Raw genomic sequence first — 21,288 nt, 5'->3', positions numbered from 1 at the left:
TGGGCAAAGCATTGACACAGTCACTGGGATGAACACAGGACAGCTGGGGAACAGATTAGAGTGTAAGCTCTTATCTGTTGGTCACAAGATACAGCAGGCAATAGGTGTCAGGCAGAATCTTCAAGCAGTGATGTTTATTTGCTCAAGGGGTCCTTACAAGGACCATTAAACACTAGTGATCATACATAAGTACAGATAGTATAATATGGCACATGTTGGCAGGGGGTAAACCAACCCACTTTCCTACCTGGCACCACAAAGTCTGAGATCTTACATTCAATGATTAGCATCAGGATGTAATATCTTCTCTAAACATGGCTTTCAATGCAATTTAAACTTAACAAACTTTTCCCAAATTACCTGCTGTTAGGTATCCCATCTCTCCAACAAACAGGATAGAATTCTAAAGACCCCCTGCTGTGCATTTAGGCTAAAAAAGGTCTTGGTCACTTACAAATTAAAAGGCCACAATAGTATGGGATTTCTTTTTTCTTACAAAAATACATTTCCTCCAACATATGCTTACTGCATCAGAAATAAACACATTTCTAATACAAAAATTAGTATATGTGCAATGATATACATTGGTGCACTGCACCACTAATTGAAATAAATTAATATAATAAGTAATTTATAAATGATCCAGCCACAAGTATGTTTTTCATCAGTTCACTGCTTCCCTTGCCAGTATGGTTATACTACATGTTGCAAAGTACAGAAAAAGATTTACATTCAGTACAATCAGTAATTTCCAGCCACCACTAATTTCTCCACTGACAAATGGTAGACCCTGCTGCACAGCCATATGCATAAGCAAGTCCCACTGATGTATAAACTAAATACAACCAAGGCTGCAATAAGATAAATCAGCCAAGTGAAAACAGTAGACTTCAGGGCAGTTTCTGTTAAAGTTAACTGTGAGAAATGGCATTAAAGCCACATTAAAAGGTTCAAATGGGAGCGATTTCCAGTAACATAGTTTAACAAGCATTTTGGAAAGACTTTGTTAAAACATAAGGTTTGCATTACTCAGCTCTATTCCCCAAACACTCCTGTTGATTTACTTCAATTGTTTGCCATTTTCAACTGAAAACTAGCTAATCTAAGACTGACCATAAAAATACCAACATTCCACGTCACTTTGCTGGGACACCAGACATATTCAAGGATTTGCATATATTACACTGTTACAGTCAAAATGTAAAAGCTATACTTAAGCTATTCTTATTACTATAAGAATATGGCATGTTAAATAATGGGAAAATTAAAATACTTATGAATGTGTCTGAAAGAAATGGCACACTGACATTTACTTGAAAGACAAATCGGTAAAGAATACAATACTTGAGCCATCACAATCTAGTCCAGTCAGACACACTTTGTAAAGTTATGCCATAACCAGAAACAAAAGCTATGATACAGGATAGATAGGAGAAGTGTCGGGATGTTACCAGCACGGCTGCAGGAGAGAACAACTTGTGCAGCTGTAGTTGTAGGTATCAGAAGTGAATGAAAAGAAAACTGAAGGAGATGCTGACATACATCAGAGCAGCCATGTAACGGGACTAATGTGACAGAGCCGCAGGACGTGAGGGGTTAAGCCCCAGTGACATCACCCCCGGCTGTCAGTGTCAGCTGGCCGCGGAGTGACACACTACAGGTACGTGGCAGCGCTCACCTCAGTGTCAGGCTCTCCTCACATGTCAGGGACCGGCACAGTCACTTCCCGCTGAGCTTCACTTCTGTATCGGAGACACTGGCGGCGAGTCCCGGAGCTGTCCCGTACCCTGCCCCGCCGCTCACATGCAGCACTACAGATCCCTCCGACACACAGGACCGCAGCCCCACCCCCAGCACAGAGGAAGTAGATCCGGCACGAGCTACAGCTAAATCCCGTCCCGGATCGCAGCGCACAGCTGGCAGTGACTGCACACACCGCCAGCCTCACAGCACCCACATACAGCACCCAGCTACAGCTGGCAGTGACTGCACACACCGCCAGCCTCACAGCACCCACATACAGCACCCAGCTACAGCTGGCAGTGACTGCACACACCGCCAGCCTCACAGCACCCACATACAGCACCCAGCTACAGCTGGCAGTGACTGCACACACCGCCAGCCTCACAGCACCCAGCTACAGCTGGCAGTGACTGCACACACCGCCAGCCTCACAGCACCCAGCTACAGCTGGCAGTGACTGCACACACCGCCAGCCTCACAGCACCCACATACAGCACCCAGCTACAGCTGGCAGTGACTGCACACACCGCCAGCCTCACAGCACCCAGCCCCATCTACAGCTGGCAGTGACTGCACACACCGCCAGCCTCACAGCACCCACATACAGCACCCAGCTACAGCTGGCAGTGACTGCACACACCGCCAGCCTCACAGCACCCACATACAGCACCCAGCTACAGCTGGCAGTGACTGCACACACCGCCAGCCTCACAGCACCCACATACAGCACCCAGCTACAGCTGGCAGTGACTGCACACACACCGCCAGCCTCACAGCACCCACATACAGCACCCAGCTACAGCTGGCAGTGACTGCACACACCGCCAGCCTCACAGCACCCAGCCCCATCTACAGCTGGCAGTGACTGCACACACCGCCAGCCTCACAGCACCCACATACAGCACCCAGCTACAGCTGGCAGTGACTGCACACACCGCCAGCTTCACAGCACCCAGCCTCAGCTACAGCTCTCCCGGAACTCTTCAATGACACGTAACACAATGCTGTACACAACTGGGGACAGCCCGGGTTACTACCTCATGCAGTGTGAATGCTACACACATTATAGTGTGACCATGCTGGTGGCTCAAGGAATAAGATGCACAAAACAGAGGATGGATCCCATAATGGTTTATCGGTGACCTGATTGTCAACTCTATACATGCTTCTTTATGGGGTCCCCAAACAATGGCGCAGACACTATCGTAGCTTTTAAATAATATAAACAAACAGCCCTAAGGCACAGCTTCATGAGCAGGATAAGTGCTAATTGGTTTAATGCCATTTTTAAACATTTGTCTTTAAATATGCAAATTAATAATTCGATACAAATACAGATCACCAAACTTCCACTTCAGTTGCAAACGCATTGATTGCAATGGGCTTTTCATCATACTACACCAGTGTTGGCCAACTTGTGACACTCCAGGTGTTTGTGAAACTACAAGTCCCAGCATACTCTTCAGTAATAAGCGGCTATATATAGGCAAAGCATGCTGGGACTTGTAGTTTCCCAACACCTGGAGTGTCACAGGTTAGCCAACACTATACTACACAGAAGGGGTGTTGAATAATCTCAACCATAATTCTAATTTTCATAGCTAAAAGAGCAAAAATTATTCAGTTTCAAGTACCTTATTTGCTAAAATAAATTGTTTTACATAGCAGCGCAGGTTATACAGCAGCACTAATAGTTAATCTTTGAATCATGTACAAATCGAATTAAAAAAAAAATTGAGGTAAAAAAATGAAATTGTGTACAATGTGAATGGGAACCATCAATAACAGTTATTGTACTTTAATGAATGAGCAATATTTCATCAAAAATATAAATATTAACAACTCCAGGGGGTAAATGTATCAATCTGCACATTCTGCAAGTCGCCGACATTCGTCGACTTTGCAGGGCAGATTTAAAACGGCAATCTCTTTACAGGAAAGTTTTGCATGTAAAGAAATTGTCGTTTCAAATTGAAACCTTTACCCCAATATATTAATATGGTAAAAATCAAAAATGACCTGTTTCAGCTAATTAAAAGCAATAGTATTGAAATAAAATTACATGATGCTGCGAAACAGGGGCACAGACATTCAAACTGCACGCTCTTTCTACAGTTATTAATGACAACCAACATCAGCATTGAGAGGAGGAAGCTGTTAGGGAGGCTTAACTGTGATGTAAATAGTAAAGTGTTAAAGACGGCTAAATAATTCTTCCTGCACAATTATATTAATAGAGCGGTGATATTGAGAGTTTTTGGTAAAATTGGACTTGACCTTTAAATATGTAAAATTAAAAAAGTGTTAGCACCAAAGGATTTCGCTGCATGCATGGTGTTACAGAGTTCAGCGGTACTGTATGAATTACAAGGGCCTTGCAAGCATTTTGTTTTATTTTCTTCTTCCCTGGAAAAGTGTTAGACTTCAAAATATTTATGTGACACTATCTTTAACATAAATTACATAAATATGTCCAGATTAATTAAATTGGGAGTTAATTTAAGCAGCACAATGTGCCCCAAATAGAAAAGCGATGTGGCAATTAATGCTTACATGATTGGTGAACTGGACTGAACAAAGTGGGTTAGAGCACATTTAATAATATCAGATCACACCTTCTCTCAAAGGCTTCAGTATTCACAAATGTACAGAACACAGTTACACTGGACTGTAATGCATCTTGGAAACTACATCATTTAATTAAGACAATGTGAAATCCCATGAAGCAATGCAAGGACTTTTGCTTTCAGATACTGTAAAAGAACGTCATTGTGAAGGCAGAGGCAGAGCTGCCTCACAGCTGAGACTGCACCTTTCACCAGGGGCGATTTAGGCCCCGCCCCCTTTCTGACTTCTGAGGCTGCCGGCGGCTGCACAGTATGTGCAGTTCCGCTCAGCAGTGACAGGCAGGGACAGTGTGCAGTCCGGCATCTCTGACTGCGTTTTAAACACAATCAGAGCGGACGGGCAGCACATTGTCCCTGCCTGTCACTGCCGAGCAGACCTGCACATACTGTGCAGCCGCCGGCAGAAAGCCCCTGCTATGGGGGGCGATTGCCCCAATTGCCCCCCCCCCCCTGGATCCGCCACTGCACAAAGAATTAAACAGACAGCAGCACACAGCAGGATTTGCAGCATAACAAAATCCAACATCCCGTGTGTAATCTTTCATTAACTCCTCCACACTAGCCCATTTAGTGTAAAATGTTAAGCTGCTTAAATATACTGGCTTTGTCAAGAAAATTGTGAAGCTCTAAACTTAGCTGAAGCAAAAGAAAATGTCATTTATTCTTTGGTATACAAATATTGCCCCATAGATTGTACGCTTGCAGGGCCTTCTTCCCTCTCTGTCTATTACCCAGAATTTTATTACTGTGTTTTTTTTCTCCAACTGTAAAGCGCTACAGAATTTGCTGGCGCTATATATAAATACATTTTGATGACGACGATGATTGCTTCACAAGGCAGGAAAGCAAGAAGTAAAAGTAGGAAATTTTGTTTAGTTCTTGAAAAGTTATGCACTCATTATTCATCACTCAATTTTGTGCTCCTAGTACATATACACCTTATGCTATACATACCAAATTAATGGAAAAATAAAAACACAGAACAAATGTACCAACAAAAAGCTACCATGATCCAAAGAGTATTTAACAGTCGCAGAAGCCAGGTATTGCCTAACATTTTGGAATACTTTTTATTGATCAACCTATGTGCAAATTCCCAGGCTCCTAGATTTGACTGACTGATTGTAAGGGCAGAGTAACAGAGTAAAGCTAGGTACACACTACACGGTTTTCGTCCAATAATCGTCTCAATCAGCCGACATACGACCGCTCGTTCAAAAGTCGGGTTAGTGTGTGTTGCAACACGATGGTCGAACGAAAGTCTGCCCAAGTGGACGATTGTCGCCTCATTTGGTTGGTCGCACCATTAAATATTTACGTTCTAATCTCGTTTCTATTGTGTAGTGTGTATAAGTTTCCGACCGATCCACAACAGTGAGTACGTAATTACATTGCTCACGACAACATAGCTGTAAAAAGTCGCTAAAGGGACGTCCGCTCTTCCCTTTATCGTCCTAAACAAGGCTAGTGTGTATGCAGTCTATGGACCGAGCGATCGGACCATCGATCGCATGTAAAATCGATCAGCATAAAAAGTTGGTGGAAAATTCTGCAGTGTGTACCCAGCTTAACACTGCAGACCCTGATAAGAATTATTATTATTATTATTATCATCATTTATTTGTTAGGCGCCACAAGGTGTCGGCAGCGCCGTACATAGTACAAACAGTAAACCATACAGGGTTAAACAGTACAGAACAGTAAACACAAAGTACAAGTGCTTCAGAAACTACGGGACAGACAAATGGAGTAAGGACGGAGCAGAAGAACAGGTGTGGAGACACGAGGGAAGAAGTGCCCTGCTCAAACGAGCTTACATCCTAAGGGAGGGTGGACGAAACAGACAAGAGGGAGCGGTGATACCAGGGGAGAGGGGGAAGAGCGAGCAGAGTAGGTGAGGGGTTAGGTGGATGATTGGTAGGCTTTAAGGAACAGGTGAGTTTTAAGTGCTCGTTTGAAGGAGCACAGCTTGGGAGCGAGACGGATGGGGCGAGGGAGGTCATTCCAGTGTAGGGGGGCAGCTCGGGAGAAGTCTTGGATTCTGGAGTGGGAAGTGGTAATGAGAGTGGAAGAGAGGCGACGGTCAGTGGCAGAGCGCAGGGATCGGGCAGGAGTGTGAATGGTGAGGAGGTCGGAGATGTAGGGGGCAGTAGACTGGGAGAGAGCTTTGTAAGTGGTGGTAAGGAGTTTGAAGAGGATTCTGTAGGGGATGGGGAGCCAGTGTAGGGCAAGGCAGAGAGGGGTGCATGAGAGAGTACATGGATGATGGTTTTGGTGGCGTCTTGTGAGAGGAAGGGTCGGATGCGGGCTATGTTGCGAAGTTGGAGTCTACAGGCTTGGGCAAGGGATTGGACATGGGGGGCAAAAGAGAGAGAGGAGTCAAGGGTGACACCCAGGCAACGGAGTAACAGAGGAGATGGTGGTGTTGTTAACAACGATAGAGAGGTTGTGGTGGGAGGGGAGTTTGGGGGGAGGAAAGACAATGAATTCAGTTTTGGAGATGTTAATTTTGAGAAAGCTGGAGGACATCCAGGAGAAGATGGCAGAGAGGCAGTCGGATACGCGAGAGATAAGGGAGGAAGAGAGATCAGGAGAAGAGATGTAGAGTTGAATGTCGTCAGCATACAGGTGATACTGAAGACCAAAGGAGGAGATGAGCACACCAAGGGAGGAAGTGTATAGCAAAAAGAGTAAAGGGCCGAGGACAGAGCCCTGGAGGACGCCTACTGGGAGTGGGGAGGGGGTGGAGGAAGAGCCAGACATGGAGACAGAGAAGGTGCGGTTAGCGAGGTAGGAGCAGAACCAGGCATGGACAGAACCGGAGAGGCCGAGAGAGAGAAGAGTTTGCAGAAGGAGGGGATGGTCCACAGTGTCAAAGGCCGCGGAGAGGTCAGGGAGGATGAGTAAGGAGAAGTGACCCTTAGATTTGGCTGAAAGGAGGTCGTTGGTACCTTTGGCCAGGGCAGTTTCAGTGGAGTGGAGGGAACGGTATCCAGATTGGAGAGGGTCAAGGAGGGAATTGTCCGAGAGATATCTGGTGAGGCGACAGCAAACTATCCGCTCAAGAAGTTTGGAGGCGTAGGGGAGAAGTGAGATGGGGCGGTAGTTGGCGACAGAGGTGGGGTCAAGATTGGGTTTTTTGAGGATCGGAGAGATAAGAGCGTGTTTAAATGAGGAGGGTACTACACCGGAGGAGCGCGATAGGTTAAAAAGGTGTGCCAGGTAGGAGCAGGCAGTGGGAGAGAGGGAGCGAAGGAGGTTGGAATTACAGATGTCCTGTTGCAGTAGAATGGCAGAACATGGCATCTTTACAAAATTACTTCTTCCAAAATAGAGTGCACGTTTCCAAACAATATCCAAGCTTATTGTATATATATATATATATATATAGATATATAGAGCAGATTCTTTACAACCAGACATCTGCTTATTTTTTTTACTCCTTTAGTGAAAGCTACTACTTGGACAATATGTATGTAGGAATCAGGAGCAGTCACTTATAGAATTCAGCAGGATATGTTAAGGAGCCTGGATAAATGTGCATCCACCGATCTATAAATAACTCAAGAAAGTTAGTTGATTTTTTTGTTTGTTTGTTTTCAGAGTATTGGCTACCTGGCTATACACTTGTCCAGCCCTGACGTAATTACTGGAAAGACAAAGCTGTAACACACTAAATAGCAGAAACACAAAACTATTATTACAGTTCATTTCTATAGCTCCAGCATATTACGCAAAGCTTTACAACAAATCTCATTGACCACCACATTCCCTGCCTCATTGAAGCTTACTGCTCTTATTAGGGAAACACACAAAAGTTTTTAACATAACAGCTAGAAAATGTCATTCTATTAATGAAAATAAAGAAATATACATGTAGTTGACAAAGTGTAGTTTGGATGCAGGAAATTATGTAGATCGTTTATATAGCGCTAACATATTATGCCGTACTGCGGTGAGAATACTTAGGCTCGGTACACACTACAGGTTCTTCACCCGATTATTCAGCCAATCACATGATAAATGACCGTTCGGCCGATATCACATTAGTGTGTACGCTCCAGCAATGAACAATTATTGTTCCAAAACACATCGTATCGCTTGATTTGATTTTTTTTTTAAACCGGACTAAAAATGTCATTCAACGATGGAACAATGTTGTTCCAATTCTGCAGTGTGTATGCACTCACAACCGCCAGTGTCCATAAATCTCTATGGAGTATGCAGAGTCATTTCAGCCGATGATAATGACAGATGAAGGCAAAATATGTATAGTGCGTACACAGGAATCAGCATGCTGATCTGGACTTTCAGTCGTTGGTAAAATAGTTAACGATACGCTATCGCGAGAAATTTTCTGTAGTGTGTACCAAGCCTTAGTCTATCTCATCTTAGTCTTAATCTTTCACATCAGTCACGGCTACATGGAAGCTTACAGTCTAAATTCTCTACCACTCACAGTCACATACACACACTAGAATCCATTTTTTTTCAACATTCTACTAACCAACTAGCATGTTTTTGGACTGTGAGAGGAAACCCAAGCAAACATGGGAGAACGTATAAACTCCACACAGATAGTGCTTTGGTTGGAATTAAACCAAAGGCCCATGCGCTGTGCTAACCACTAAGCTGCCCAATGACACCTACATCCCCTGGCTTTGAAAGTAATACAAAATATCCATCAAAACTCATTTTCAGACAAATAAGGCAACTATTTACTCACCTATGTTGACAAGAGAAGGATACAGTTAAAATAAAATACAGGGATTCTATCAAGCACTGGTTCCAAACTTTCCAATTCTTTCCAGAATGGACAGATTAATTCTGCTATGCCAATATATACTGTACATCTCTCCCAGCAAGAAAAACAGCTTGGATACTGTGCAATGAGTATTTTACATATTACATATGCCTTTTACACATCCAATATACATAAGACAGTACAGTGTTCAGATTAAATATGGTGTACAGCAATTGGGGAGCTGGGAACCAAATGTAACACTTGCTGACTCCTTTACTAAACCCTTAGGCTGTCAATAAATGTTCAATAAGAGATATGTGTATTCAAAAACATTCCACCTAATCCAGTGGGTCCCCTGAGGTTGGCAGGAGTCCACGATGCTCTCCTAGGTTAGGCCAGTCAATAGACAACGCGCTGTCTTTATGAAACAAGCCCAATTTGACAGGAGTGAGAAGTGTCCCCAATATCTGCCACTGTGCAGTGATGTTCTACTATCTCCAGTCAAGGCAGACTTCTTTTATTTAAAAAAAAACAAAAAACTATACTAGCAGGTGTTAGGAGAGCATCAGGTGCAACATCAAACCTCAGGTAAGTATTATTCTGAATTAATGTTTAATTTGCCTGCTGTTGGCAGCAGCAAGGAGATAGTCACTGGACAGGAACAGGAATGCTGGACACCCGGTCACTAATACTTTGGAATAAATGATTAATTTGTGGAACTTCACCCAATACTGATATTTTTGCCAAACAGACCACTACTGCTTTTTGAAGAGTTTCTAAAAACATTCTCTGTATTTATATTTTCTATGCAGCTGACTGAAAGCAATTGTTCTATTATTATTTAGAGGCCTACTATCTGTGTCTTTCAATACACGGAGGTACTAGTTTTGTCCAAAATGTTGAGTTCAACCTATGTCCAAGAAGCAGTGGCCATTGTGAAAAAATAAATAATTGATCTCTATAGCAAACAGGATATTCCTGAGCATTTGCTGGTCCACGAGTACAACAAAGTAGTATTCATTGTCTGTCAAACTTTTGGAAAACTGTAAAGACATCTCAATTTCTATATAGATCAATGATGTGCTAGATGTACCACAGGTCCAAGTGTAGTTACCCTTATACTGCATACACATGCAATAATTGCAGTATGTGGCACAATTATATTCAGAGGGGCCGATTCAACAAACCTGGTAATATTATTTTAACGCTGTGGTTAAAGTAAAAAAAACAAAAAACGCTCTGCATTTACTCTGAAGTCTCTGCAGTTTTCAAGTTCTAAATAGTGCAATTCAATTCCAAAACTATAAATGCCTCCCCCGTGCGTGAATCATAGGTTAACGCGGCCATGTTGAAGCTATAAAAAAATATCTGGACTTTCTGGCGATTCCCTTGTGACTCCATCCAATCTGAGTATTTGCAGTAAAAAATTCAATTGCATTACATTACCCATTTTTTATTATATTGTAATTACACTACAGTAATTTCCAGTTATATTCATACCAAAGTACCTCAAAACACACTACTATAAACATATATACATAATAGGGTGAATTTGTAATCTTTGGAAAAAATATTTACATGCTTTATAATGCTTTTTTTTCCAGTTCTTTGGGTTTTTTTTAATACAATTACAATCAATTTTAAGATTCTTAATACATACCTTTTTTTTTTATTTCATTACTTTTTGGGGGTTACAATTTTTACCCGACCAAGAAAGGTGCGAGATAAAACTGCCTATTTGACAGTTTACATCACCCGGATAAGATACAATTGAATAGCCCCTTTAGCTTTAGCCTATACTTTAACATAAGGCTCAAACCCGCAACAATATGCTACTTTCAGAAAAAACGGAACATTACATTTGCAATTGAATTGCGGGGAACATAATTGCGCTACAAAATGACAAAATAGCGTTACAATCGTTTAACGCTGTGTTATACTGTCAATTGAATCGGCCTCACAGAGTTTAAATAATTATACATGTACAAGTTTGACAAATTTGATCTTGTGTTAATTGAAAAATATTGTTCTGCTGTGTATTAGCAAACTAAACAATCACAGTTACGTGGTCTATTATCCTCGCAGGCTCAAAATATCAAATTCATCCAAATAAAAAAACAAAAGTACTTACACATTTTTATAGTTCAATCTGCGCACATATGATATAAGGAGACCATACTTTATTAATTAAATGGTTTCATTCATAAACTTGCTACTATATAAAGACAACAGTATTTAGAGCTGAAGCATTCTCAGTTGATAGGAGCAGAGAGTTAACTAAAATGTCATTGCAGGAGCAATTCACATACTTAGATGTTGCGTTATTCTTTCTGGACAAAATTCAATACTGAAGTGTTTAAACTTTCTAAAAACTACTACATACTACTAAAGTCACTAAAACAAAAAAAAAAAAATATATATATATATATATATATATATATATATATATATATATATATATATATATATATATATATATATATATATATATATATATATACACACACACACACACACACAAGTTAACCCGTGCATGATACTCATGCATTCTAGTCAAATCAAGCTACTTAAGGTGTTAAAAAGGTTCTTGTCATGCATTTGGGGCTAGGCCAGGCCTCCTCAGGGGAAGAGCGTTACTTCCCGACGTAAGCGCCCTTTTTTAACGTGGTTTTGTCCACATGTCAACACCTCATCATTCTTCTCCATCACCTCATCCTTCATCGCCACATCCTTAATCTCCATCGTCTTACTGTTCTAAAACCTCTCGATATACGTTTCTGCTAAACACCTTATCGCTGTGCTCAATCAGTCTTCCTTGAAGGGCAGTATTCATAACCTGCACTTTCACATCACTGCTTCTCCGTACTCGTGAAAATGTGACATACAATTGTCCATGACCAAACACAGGCTCTGGTAAATAAATACCCACACGGTCAAGAGTTTGAGCCCTCAACTCGTAAATTTAGCCTTTACTACCCCTCCCACGGGGGGAAGGGGGGATGATGGAAGTTAACTGACTTCACTATTATAATTTTTTTTGTCAAATAATGTCAGTATACCAAATCTCAGGTCAATTGGATGAGCCCTTTCTGAGAAAATAGTTTTTTCCACACACACGCCGCTAGGCTTATATATATATATATATATATATATATATATATATATATATATATATATATATATATTTATTTACAAGTAATGTCTGAACTGCTTGTCATTCACACAGAGACTAGAGAATAATAACGTGCTCACTTTTTGCTGGCTGGGGCATTATGTTTGCTCTCCTGTGTGGTGATGGGGTGTAATTTCCTCCTCCCCACACACTCTTACATACACCACACTTCCCACCTACTATTCCAGTGTTTTCAGTACATGAAAAAACTTGAGTAGCAAAACTTTGCTCCATATTGCTTTAAAACTCCAATCATTGTATAAAATGAAAAACTAAACCCTATTTCCGCCATCCTAGTTTCTACAGTATGTTGCAGAACGACACAAAAAAACATGTGTATTCTTTATTTCAATACAAAAGCAGGATACAGGATAACGTAAAGTACTATCGCAATCATATTGCCACTCACATTACACAGTGCACAAAGAAATACAGATTAATTAAATTTGGTTCTCTTGATCCCAACACCAACATATATTTTACAGTATGAAATATCTCTTAGACCAGTGATAGACAACCTGAAACACTTCGGGGGCTGCAAGGTGCGGCCCTCTTCTTACCTTTAAAAGGGCGGCACATTACCTTTAATCTAATAAGATAAAACAATACATTTAATGAAATAAAGAGACAAACATCTATGATAACCTATCACCAGACATTTTAAACAAGTGTTACAAGCTATAACAAACAAAGCAGGAAGTAGCTGGGGGCTGCAGGTGATGGCTCGGAGGGCCGCATGCAGCTCTAGGGTTGCCTGTTGCCCATCATTGTGTTAGACCATCACTCATTGTTTACTATGTCTGCACATTTTCAAAACACACCTGAATCCAACATCATGTGTTGCTAATTCTTTCAAGTGTATCTAAACAACATACACTGTTAATAGGGAGTGGCTGTTTATCATTCCTGTTATTTTATGCAAAGGTGCTCAACAAAAATATAAAACACAAATCACAAGTTAGGAATAAACAAAGGAAAGGGCTATATAAATTAAAGCAGAACAGTAAATGAACATTTGTACCACCCAACATTGTATAGGACTACAACACTTTCTCAATACAATACACATTTTTAAAAACATATACCGCTCAATTAGCATGATATATAATGTCAACAAGCACTATATATTAAGGATTAGACATATAGTCCTGCAACATATATTTACTGCCCTCAAAACAGAACACTTCCATAAAAAAAAATCATTAAGCCCACAATTCTAGTTTTGCTGAAATATCTAAAAGGAGTTCCATGCATCAATATGTCAAAATATATATTACAGCACCTGGGCAATGGGATTGGAAAGTGTAGGTTGATGATGTGTGGTGTAGTGTCTATGAACGTACTTGTGCATCATAGTGAGATGGGATTAGCGACAGGGATGTAGGTCTGACAAGACAAATTGTTCTTTAATGATATATACATCGCTCAGCCACAACATTAAAACCACCTGCCTAATTATGTGTATGTCCCCCTCATACTGTCAAAACAGCTCTAACTTGTTGAGGCATGTGTTTGTATGTTAGTGAATTTAGACTTTAAGCTCCAATGGAGCAGGGACTGATGTGAATGAGTTCTCTGTACATCGCTGCAGAATTAGTGGCGCTATATAAATAACTGATGATGATGATGAACTCCACAAGACCTCTGAAGGTGTCCTGTGGTATTTGGCACCAAGACGCTAGCAGCAGATTCGTTAAGTCCTGTAAGTTGTGAATTGGGTCCTCCATGGCTCGAACCTGTTTTTCTACCATATCCCACAGAATTTGGACACAACACCTTGTGCTCTTTGTCATGTTCCTCAAACCATTAATGAAAATTTTTTGCAGTGTGCATTATCCTGCTGAAAGAGGCCACTACCATCACAGGATACCGTTGCCATGAAGGGGTGTACTTGGTCTGCAACAATGTTTAGGTAGGTGGTCGGTGTCAAAGTAATATCCACATGAATGCCAGGACCCAAGGTTTCCCAGAGCTTCACACTGCCTCCCTCGGCTTGTCTTCTTCCTATAGTGCATCCTGGTGCCATCTGTTCCCCGGGTAAACGAGACACCCTGTCATCCACATAATGTAAATGAAAACGTGATTCATCAAACCATACCAACTTATTCCATCGATCCATGATCAGTTCTGGCACTCGTGCCCATTGTAGCCACATTCGGCAGTGGACTGGGGTTAGCATGTACACTGACCATTCTGCTGCTAAGCAGCCACATATGCTGCAAGATACACTGCACTGTGTGTTCCGACACCTTTCTTTCATAGCTAGCATTAACTTTTTCAGCAATTTGTGCTACAGTCAATCTTCTGTGGGATTGGCCCAGAAGGGCTAGCCTTTGCTCCCCATGTACATCAAAGCTTTCGGCAATCACGATTCTGTGGCTGGTTCACCAGTTGTCTTTCCTTGAAACACTTTTGGTATGTACTAACCACTGCATACCGGGAACACCCCACAAGACCTGCCGTTTTGGAGATGCCCTGACCCAGTCATTCAGCCACCACAAGTTGCTCAGATCCTTACACTTGCTCATTGTTCCTGCTTCCAACACATCAAGTTCAAGAACTGACTGTTCAATTGCTGCCTAATATATCCCACCCCTTGACAGGTGCCATTGTAAAAAGATAATCAATGTTATTCATTTCAGTGGTTTTAATGTTGTGGCTGATCGGTGTATAAAACAGAAAGTATAGCTTTAAAATAGTCGCTTGTCCAAAGCGTCTGCAATTACAGTGCAGTGAAGGATGTTAAAGCACAAGGGAGGGTTACAGAAACGGGGGTCTAGGCAGCCTGATCTTAGTACAAGGAGATCTGTGTTGAAAACAAACAGAATAGTCTCTTCTAATACAATGGGGTGACTGTTAAGTGTGATAGAATTGGCCTGGATAAACACAGGGGTCAAAGGGACCTGTGTTAACAAATGTCCAAGGTGTTTGGCCAAAGAATGGGGTGTTATATTAACATGAGGCTATTGTGTCAATTATCTCTAAGCAAGAAAGATTTCAGCATAAATGTGACAACACAAACACATACAGATAAAGACTAGGCTGATTATTTACAGATGGGAGGGGGACATTATAGCAGACTATATCAGTTGATCAAAACATCATTATGGAAGACATACAGAAGAAAAAAAAAATCTGAAGGAGCTAACCATTAATATACTGACTGAATGTATACCAAAAAACATGCTAAACTAAAAGTCAGGAGTACTAAGACTCCTTGGGGTATATTTACTAAGCTGTGGGTTTGAAAAAGTGGGGATGTTGCCTATAGCAACCAATCAGATTCTAGCTTTCATTTATTTAGTACTTTCTACAAAATGACAGCTAGAATCTGATTGGTTGCTATAGGCAACATACCCACTTTTTCAAACCCGCAGCTTAGTAAATCTAGCTCCTTGTCTTTTTATACAATTTGTACATGTGCCAGCAGTGCCTGAAAAATAAATGTAAAAAAAAATCTCACGCGAATAGAAGAAGATATCAACATGTGTATGGCTATTCTGACAGTGGTTAGAAATGCTCCGCACACCAAGGGCGAGTAATAACTTGACAGGTGATAAAATCATGTACTATGTAAAAAGGGAATGATTTTGACAGAAAATGCAGATGTCCAATGCAAGTATGGTGTTTTATAGCAAGATACTGAATGTAATCTATACAAGTATCAAGCTATTTTGACATGATGTAAAATAAAAATGCTTTATATATTCTAGTTTTATATTACCATTGTGTGGTACAGCCTGCCAAGTGTCAGAAATGATGTGCGTACAGCGCCTGTGTGACAAATTATTGCAAAAAGTATGTTGTGTGACAGAAATAACATGCGTACAGGGTACGGTGCTACAGGTGTTGCTTTTCTGCTATTTTGGCAGATTGAGTTTACTATCTGAGGATTAGTGCAGAGAAAAAAAATTGAAAGAGGAAGAAGAGACTGGAGGAAGCCAACAGGTCCCCTCTCCTCCTCCCCCAGTCGTGTGTCACAGACAAGCACTTTCTTCTTGCCGGGTCTTTTGTACATGGCAGCTGGGCTAGAGCTGTTCACAGCCAGATGTAAAGGTCTCTACACATCAAAAGTCTGCATTACCTCGACAGGTGATGAAGACATGCACCATATCATTATGGTATAATTATGACAAGAAATGGAAATGTCCAATGCATACATGTTGTTTTATGGAGTATACTATGATGACAAACCATACAAGTATATAGCTCTTACAGTGCAGAACATCAACAGACAAAGCACAGCAACCCGTTGTACCTAAGTAATGTGCTTGCAGTGTTTGTTGTGTGACAGATAGTACTGTGTTGTGTGACAGAAAGTAGGTTGCGGCCTGTGTGACAAAGCAGTGTGTGCGGCCAGTGCCCAGGGTGGCAGAAAGCAGTGTGTGCGGCCAGTGCCCCGGGTGGCAGAAAGCAGTGTGTGCGGCCAGTGCCCCAGGTGGCAGAAAGCAGTGTGTGCGGCCAGTGCCCCGGGTGGCAGAAAGCAGCGTGCGGCCAGTGTGCTGTGCGGCAGAAAGCAGTGTGCGGCCAGTGCCCAGGGTGGCAGAAAGCAGAGTGCGGCCAGTGTGCTGTGCGGCAGAAAGCAGTGTGCAGCCACTGTCCAGGGTGGTAGAAAGCAGTGTGCGGCCAGTGCACTGTGTAATAGAAGCAGTGTGCTGTGTGACACAAGTACGTGCGTCCAGTGTGCTGTGTGGCAGAAAGCAGTGTGCGGACAGTGCACTGTGTAATAGAAGCAGTGTGCTATGTGACAAGTACGTGCGTCCAGTGTGCTATGTGGCAGAAAGCAGTGTGCTGTGTACTAGAAGCAGTGTGCTGTGTAATAGAAGCAGTGTGCTGTGTGACAAGTACGTGCGTCCAGTGTGCTGTGTGGCAGAAAGCAGTGTGCTGTGTGACACAAGTACGTGCGTCCTGTGATACAGACATGATGCGCTTCCAGTGTTACTGTAACAGGTGCTGCCGGGCTCCTATTTTGACAGACTGCGTCCAGTGTCAGATGATTAGGACACAGAGTAGGAAATAGAGGAAGAGACGAGAAAGGCAGCAGGTCTCCTCCTCCTTATCACCAGCTGGTTGTCACGGACAAGCACTTACTTCTTGCGGACTCTCTGGAGTGGGGAGGCTCCATCTTTCCGGGGGCGGCCCCGGGGTCTTTTGTCCGTGGCTGCTGGGCTGGCAGGGGCCGGGGGCCCGGGCTGCTCACAAGCGGACTCTAGGCTCTTGTCCTCGGATGACATCCTAGGGAAGGGGGCCGCATTGATCCTCCCCGTGCTCAGGCCGTCGCATCGTCGGGTGGATGTTGCGGGTGACACTGGGGGGCGGATTCGGGGAGGGACGGAGGAGAGGTGGAGGCCCCGGCTCACCCCTTGGGATAACCAGAAAGGAGGAGGGGGCTGTATGGGAGAGATGGCCCCCTCTGGGGCCTCTCCTCACACTGTTACACCGCGGCCTCGCCCCGCTGTCTCTGGAGCAGTCCGGTCAGCACGAATCCCGAGCGAGTCACTGTATGTGCGACAAGCTGTGTGTGACTCACTTCCCCCTCCCTGCGGGCTCACAGTTCTCCACAGCGCATGCGTCTCGCTGGAGGGGGAGGGTGGGCGCGCTACGAGTGACGTCACTGGCTTAGTTCCGCCCTTCTCACACTGACAGCAGAGGGTGGCAGCAGTACCTGGAAGACGTGGAGCGCTGGAGTAGTGACGTCACGGGAACAGGAAACCCGGCACTTCTGTTATTGGGAGTGATTATCACCAGCCTGAGGAATCTAGTCTTCATACGTCCTGGGCTATACTGTACAGTAGTACAATATTCACTATATTCTTATAGTCTATTTATGAGCAGTTTACATTTTTAATTTCCAGTTTAAGCATGCAGAATAGATCCAGATATAGATCATTGCCAAGATATTGTGTCCACCATCACCACCTTTATACCACACTATAGTTACAGTAGTTGGGTTATACATATCCCCAGAATTATTTCTACTTTTTTTCTCTTGATTTCCAACATTTTGACACATATATACCTATACTATAGGTTATAGGCAGGAGTATACCCGCAACTGTATCAATTTGAGGGGACTTTCCTCTAAACCTTCCAAAACAGCAAATTTTTCCGTACTCAAATGCATTTGAGAGATATGGTGAGCGCAACTATTCAAAACTGTTTTTCGAGGAGGCCAGGGAGGTTGGTTGGTTGGTTGGTTGGGGGCAGCTTTGAAAGCGCTGGGCATGCCCTCCTTTTGCATGTCTGTCCCCATAAATCTAAATTCGATCAACTCTCGGGTGATGCTGATAGAAATGAAAGATTTATGTACTGTAGAGCTTATGGGATATCTTTTCAAAATCATTCTGGGTACTCAAGTTAATGCAACTCCCAAGATACCCCACAAGTTGTATACATTTTAGTCCAATAGTGGCAAATTGCTGTAAATTTCACTCTGGCTTGAAAATGGAAAATAAACAAAATAATCTCTTGATCTGAGTGCCAGACCTTATTTCTCAGGGCCAGGGTGTTTATAGTAATACAAGCCCTAAGTTTTTAGCCCCCAACATACCTCATGCCTCTATTGTTAACTCATACTTGCCAACTCTCCCGGAATGTCCGGGAGACTCCCGCATTTTGTGAGAGTCTCCCGGACTCCCGGGCGAGTGTGGCAATCTCCCGAATTCTGCCCACTTCACTAGGAAGTGCCCCACTTCCTAGTGAAGTGGGCAGAATTAGATCCCAAACGCCGCGATTCCCGGTGAATCGCGGCGTTTGGCCCCGCCCCCGCTGTCAAATGACGCAATTTGCGTCATGACGTCACAGGGGGCGGGTCCGAAATGACGCGATTTCGGCCACCCCGCCCCTTCACGCCCCCCTCCACTGGCTGGCTCCCGGAAGGGAGCTGAAGAAAGTAGGTAAGTATGTGTTAACTCTGCCACACACCCCATGCCTCCAAGTCCTGAATCTTTAACATACACACACAACATGGCTTCACTTTTAATCGCCTCCATCTCAGCCCTTCATTTGTAACCCCCTCCAACCACAGTTCGCTGTTATTTAGCCCTCTCCGTTTTTAACCTCCCACTTCAGATCTCCATTTTTAGGCCCCTCATACCTCAGTTTTCAACCTCTGTTCTTTTTTGTCTTCCAAATACTGTTTATTGAGAACTTCGGAAGCATTACAAGTAAAAATTACAGTAACGCAACAATAACAGGCTTTAGTCCAGATATATAGTTCAGTTTGTAACAGGAATCAAATAGTTTAAACACAAACAAAAACTGGTGATGCAAACTGTACATCCACTTAACCCCTTCACCTCCACTCGCTCTCCCCTCTGCCTCTTCTGGCTCCCCTTGTGTCTTTCTGTTTTCCCTCCCTTAGGATGTAAGCTCAAATGAGCAGGGCCGTCTTCCCTCCTGTCTCCTCACCTGTTCTTCTGCTCCATGTTTATTGCTGAACTTGCCTGGAGTTTCTGAAGTACTGGTATTTTTGTTTATTGTTTTGTGCTGTTTCACCCTGTATAGTGTACTGTTTGTATGGTGTAGGGCGCCGCGGAAACCTTGTGGCGCCTAACAAATAAAGGATAATAATAATAATGGGGGATATGATGGGATGAGAGAGGGCTTGGGAACAGGGTAGAATTTGGGGGGAGTAACCCATGCAGTTGAAGGAGTACTGGATTGCAGGGACGAGGACCAGGACCTCAAAAATCAGAGAGTAGGTTCTGATTTAAAGGTTAAGTAGAGGCTGGTTGTGGAAGGAGATACATGGGGCCCATACTTTATGGAAAGATACAGATTCCTTTCTCAGGATACTCGGAATGTGTTCCATTTGATATGTGTGCGACACGCTGGTGAAAACCGAAATGATGACAAGAGGGTGAGGCTTCTTCCACGAGGCTGTTATTTGACATTTTGCAGAAGTCATGATGTGTCTGAGTAGCTTGTGGGTGTGTTTGGGGAAGTCTGTGATGGGCAGGGGAACAGAATATATTTAGGGCCATGAGGGATCTACAGATTAATAACATTGAAGGCTATGGAGATGATTTCTTTACAGAATGGTTGAAGTTTAGGCAGGGCCGGATTAAGACACTGTAGGCCCCTGGGCTATGGGTACTGTGAGGCCCCCATTTGTCAAGCGACTTATGCCCAATCCCATATTATTGGGGGGCCCCCAGTAATATCGGATTGGGCATAAGTCATTTGACCTTTGTTCATTTTAATATATCTGTATTTCTGTGCCACATACAGCGTGTTATGATAATATATAGATGTAATGCCACAATAATTGGGAACAATTGGCATTAAGTATATCATATTGCAACTTTAAGGGGACTTATCATCAGGTTTTGTTTTGCATTTTATTTATATATTGCACAGTGCTTTAGTCATTTATTTTAAGAAGTGGTGTCTCACTATGGCAGTTTAAGCCCAGAAAGCGCCAAGCCAAGTCACATTATATACTGCACTATGCTCTCCTTTGCCATTCATGATCCCCTCCAGTCATAAAATATTAGATCTATTATCCGCTCCTCCTGTACCCCCACCCCCAAGCGCTTACCTCCTAATAACTTGTGCTTCAATGGTCCAGATCCTCCTCACCGTTCTTTCTTCAGTGCAGGCTGCACTATGAATCAGTCTCACTCTCACAAGATCTCCCCACTAAGGAGCTTAACTGCACACCGCGGGCACACTTACAGTGACAGCAGGCAGCTAACAGCATCACATTTGCTGTTACGTGCCTGCCAGCCTCCCTAACACGAAAATTGGAGCCGGAACGCTCCGAATCCAATGAAGAAGATGCTGGCGCTGCACAAATTAAAAAAAAAAAAAATCATCATTAAGAGCCCCATGTTAAAATAGTTTCTAGGCCCCCTCCCTCCCCCAGCTGCCCGAGGCCCCTTGGCTCTAGCCCAGAAAGCCCTTGGGTTAAGCCGGCTCTGAGTTTAGGGCAACCGCACCAGAAGTGCAGGAAAGATCCCGGTTGCCCGCAGTTTCCAAAAGGCATATGATGAACCCAG

The 21,288-nt window shown here is 43.0% G+C and overlaps 1 protein-coding gene and 1 long non-coding RNA gene across 11 annotated transcripts in view; one reads left to right on the top strand and one right to left on the bottom strand.

Annotated features, from left to right (window-relative positions):
• The window catches only part of KMT2C (lysine methyltransferase 2C), a 183,614-nt gene extending 165,790 nt beyond the window's left edge, over window positions 1-17,824 (bottom strand). For 6 of the 10 annotated variants that reach the window (XM_075212140.1, XM_075212145.1, XM_075212143.1 and 3 more), the window contains exon 1: window positions 17,378-17,823. In XM_075212140.1, the coding sequence (XP_075068241.1) occupies window positions 17,378-17,520 (143 nt within the window). In that variant the 5' untranslated portion in view covers window positions 17,521-17,823. Of the gene's footprint in view, window positions 1-1,678; window positions 1,829-17,377 lie in introns of those variants that run through there. The other 4 variants (XM_075212142.1, XM_075212141.1, XM_075212149.1 and 1 more) reach the window with 2 other exon arrangements.
• On the top strand, window positions 16,718-17,371 carry LOC142158292 (uncharacterized). The gene is made up of 3 exons (XR_012692747.1): window positions 16,718-16,945; window positions 17,092-17,123; window positions 17,164-17,371. It is a non-coding gene; the product is annotated as an uncharacterized LOC142158292 (long non-coding RNA).
• Window positions 17,825-21,288: the final 3,464 nt, after the last annotated feature.

The sequence above is a fragment of the Mixophyes fleayi genome, chromosome 5 (genome assembly GCF_038048845.1).
Source record: "Mixophyes fleayi isolate aMixFle1 chromosome 5, aMixFle1.hap1, whole genome shotgun sequence".
NCBI classification, from domain to species: Eukaryota; Metazoa; Chordata; class Amphibia; order Anura; family Limnodynastidae; genus Mixophyes; species Mixophyes fleayi.
The sequence above is the reverse complement of the archived record's forward strand: the minus strand, read 5'-3'. Positions and strand labels throughout refer to the sequence as shown.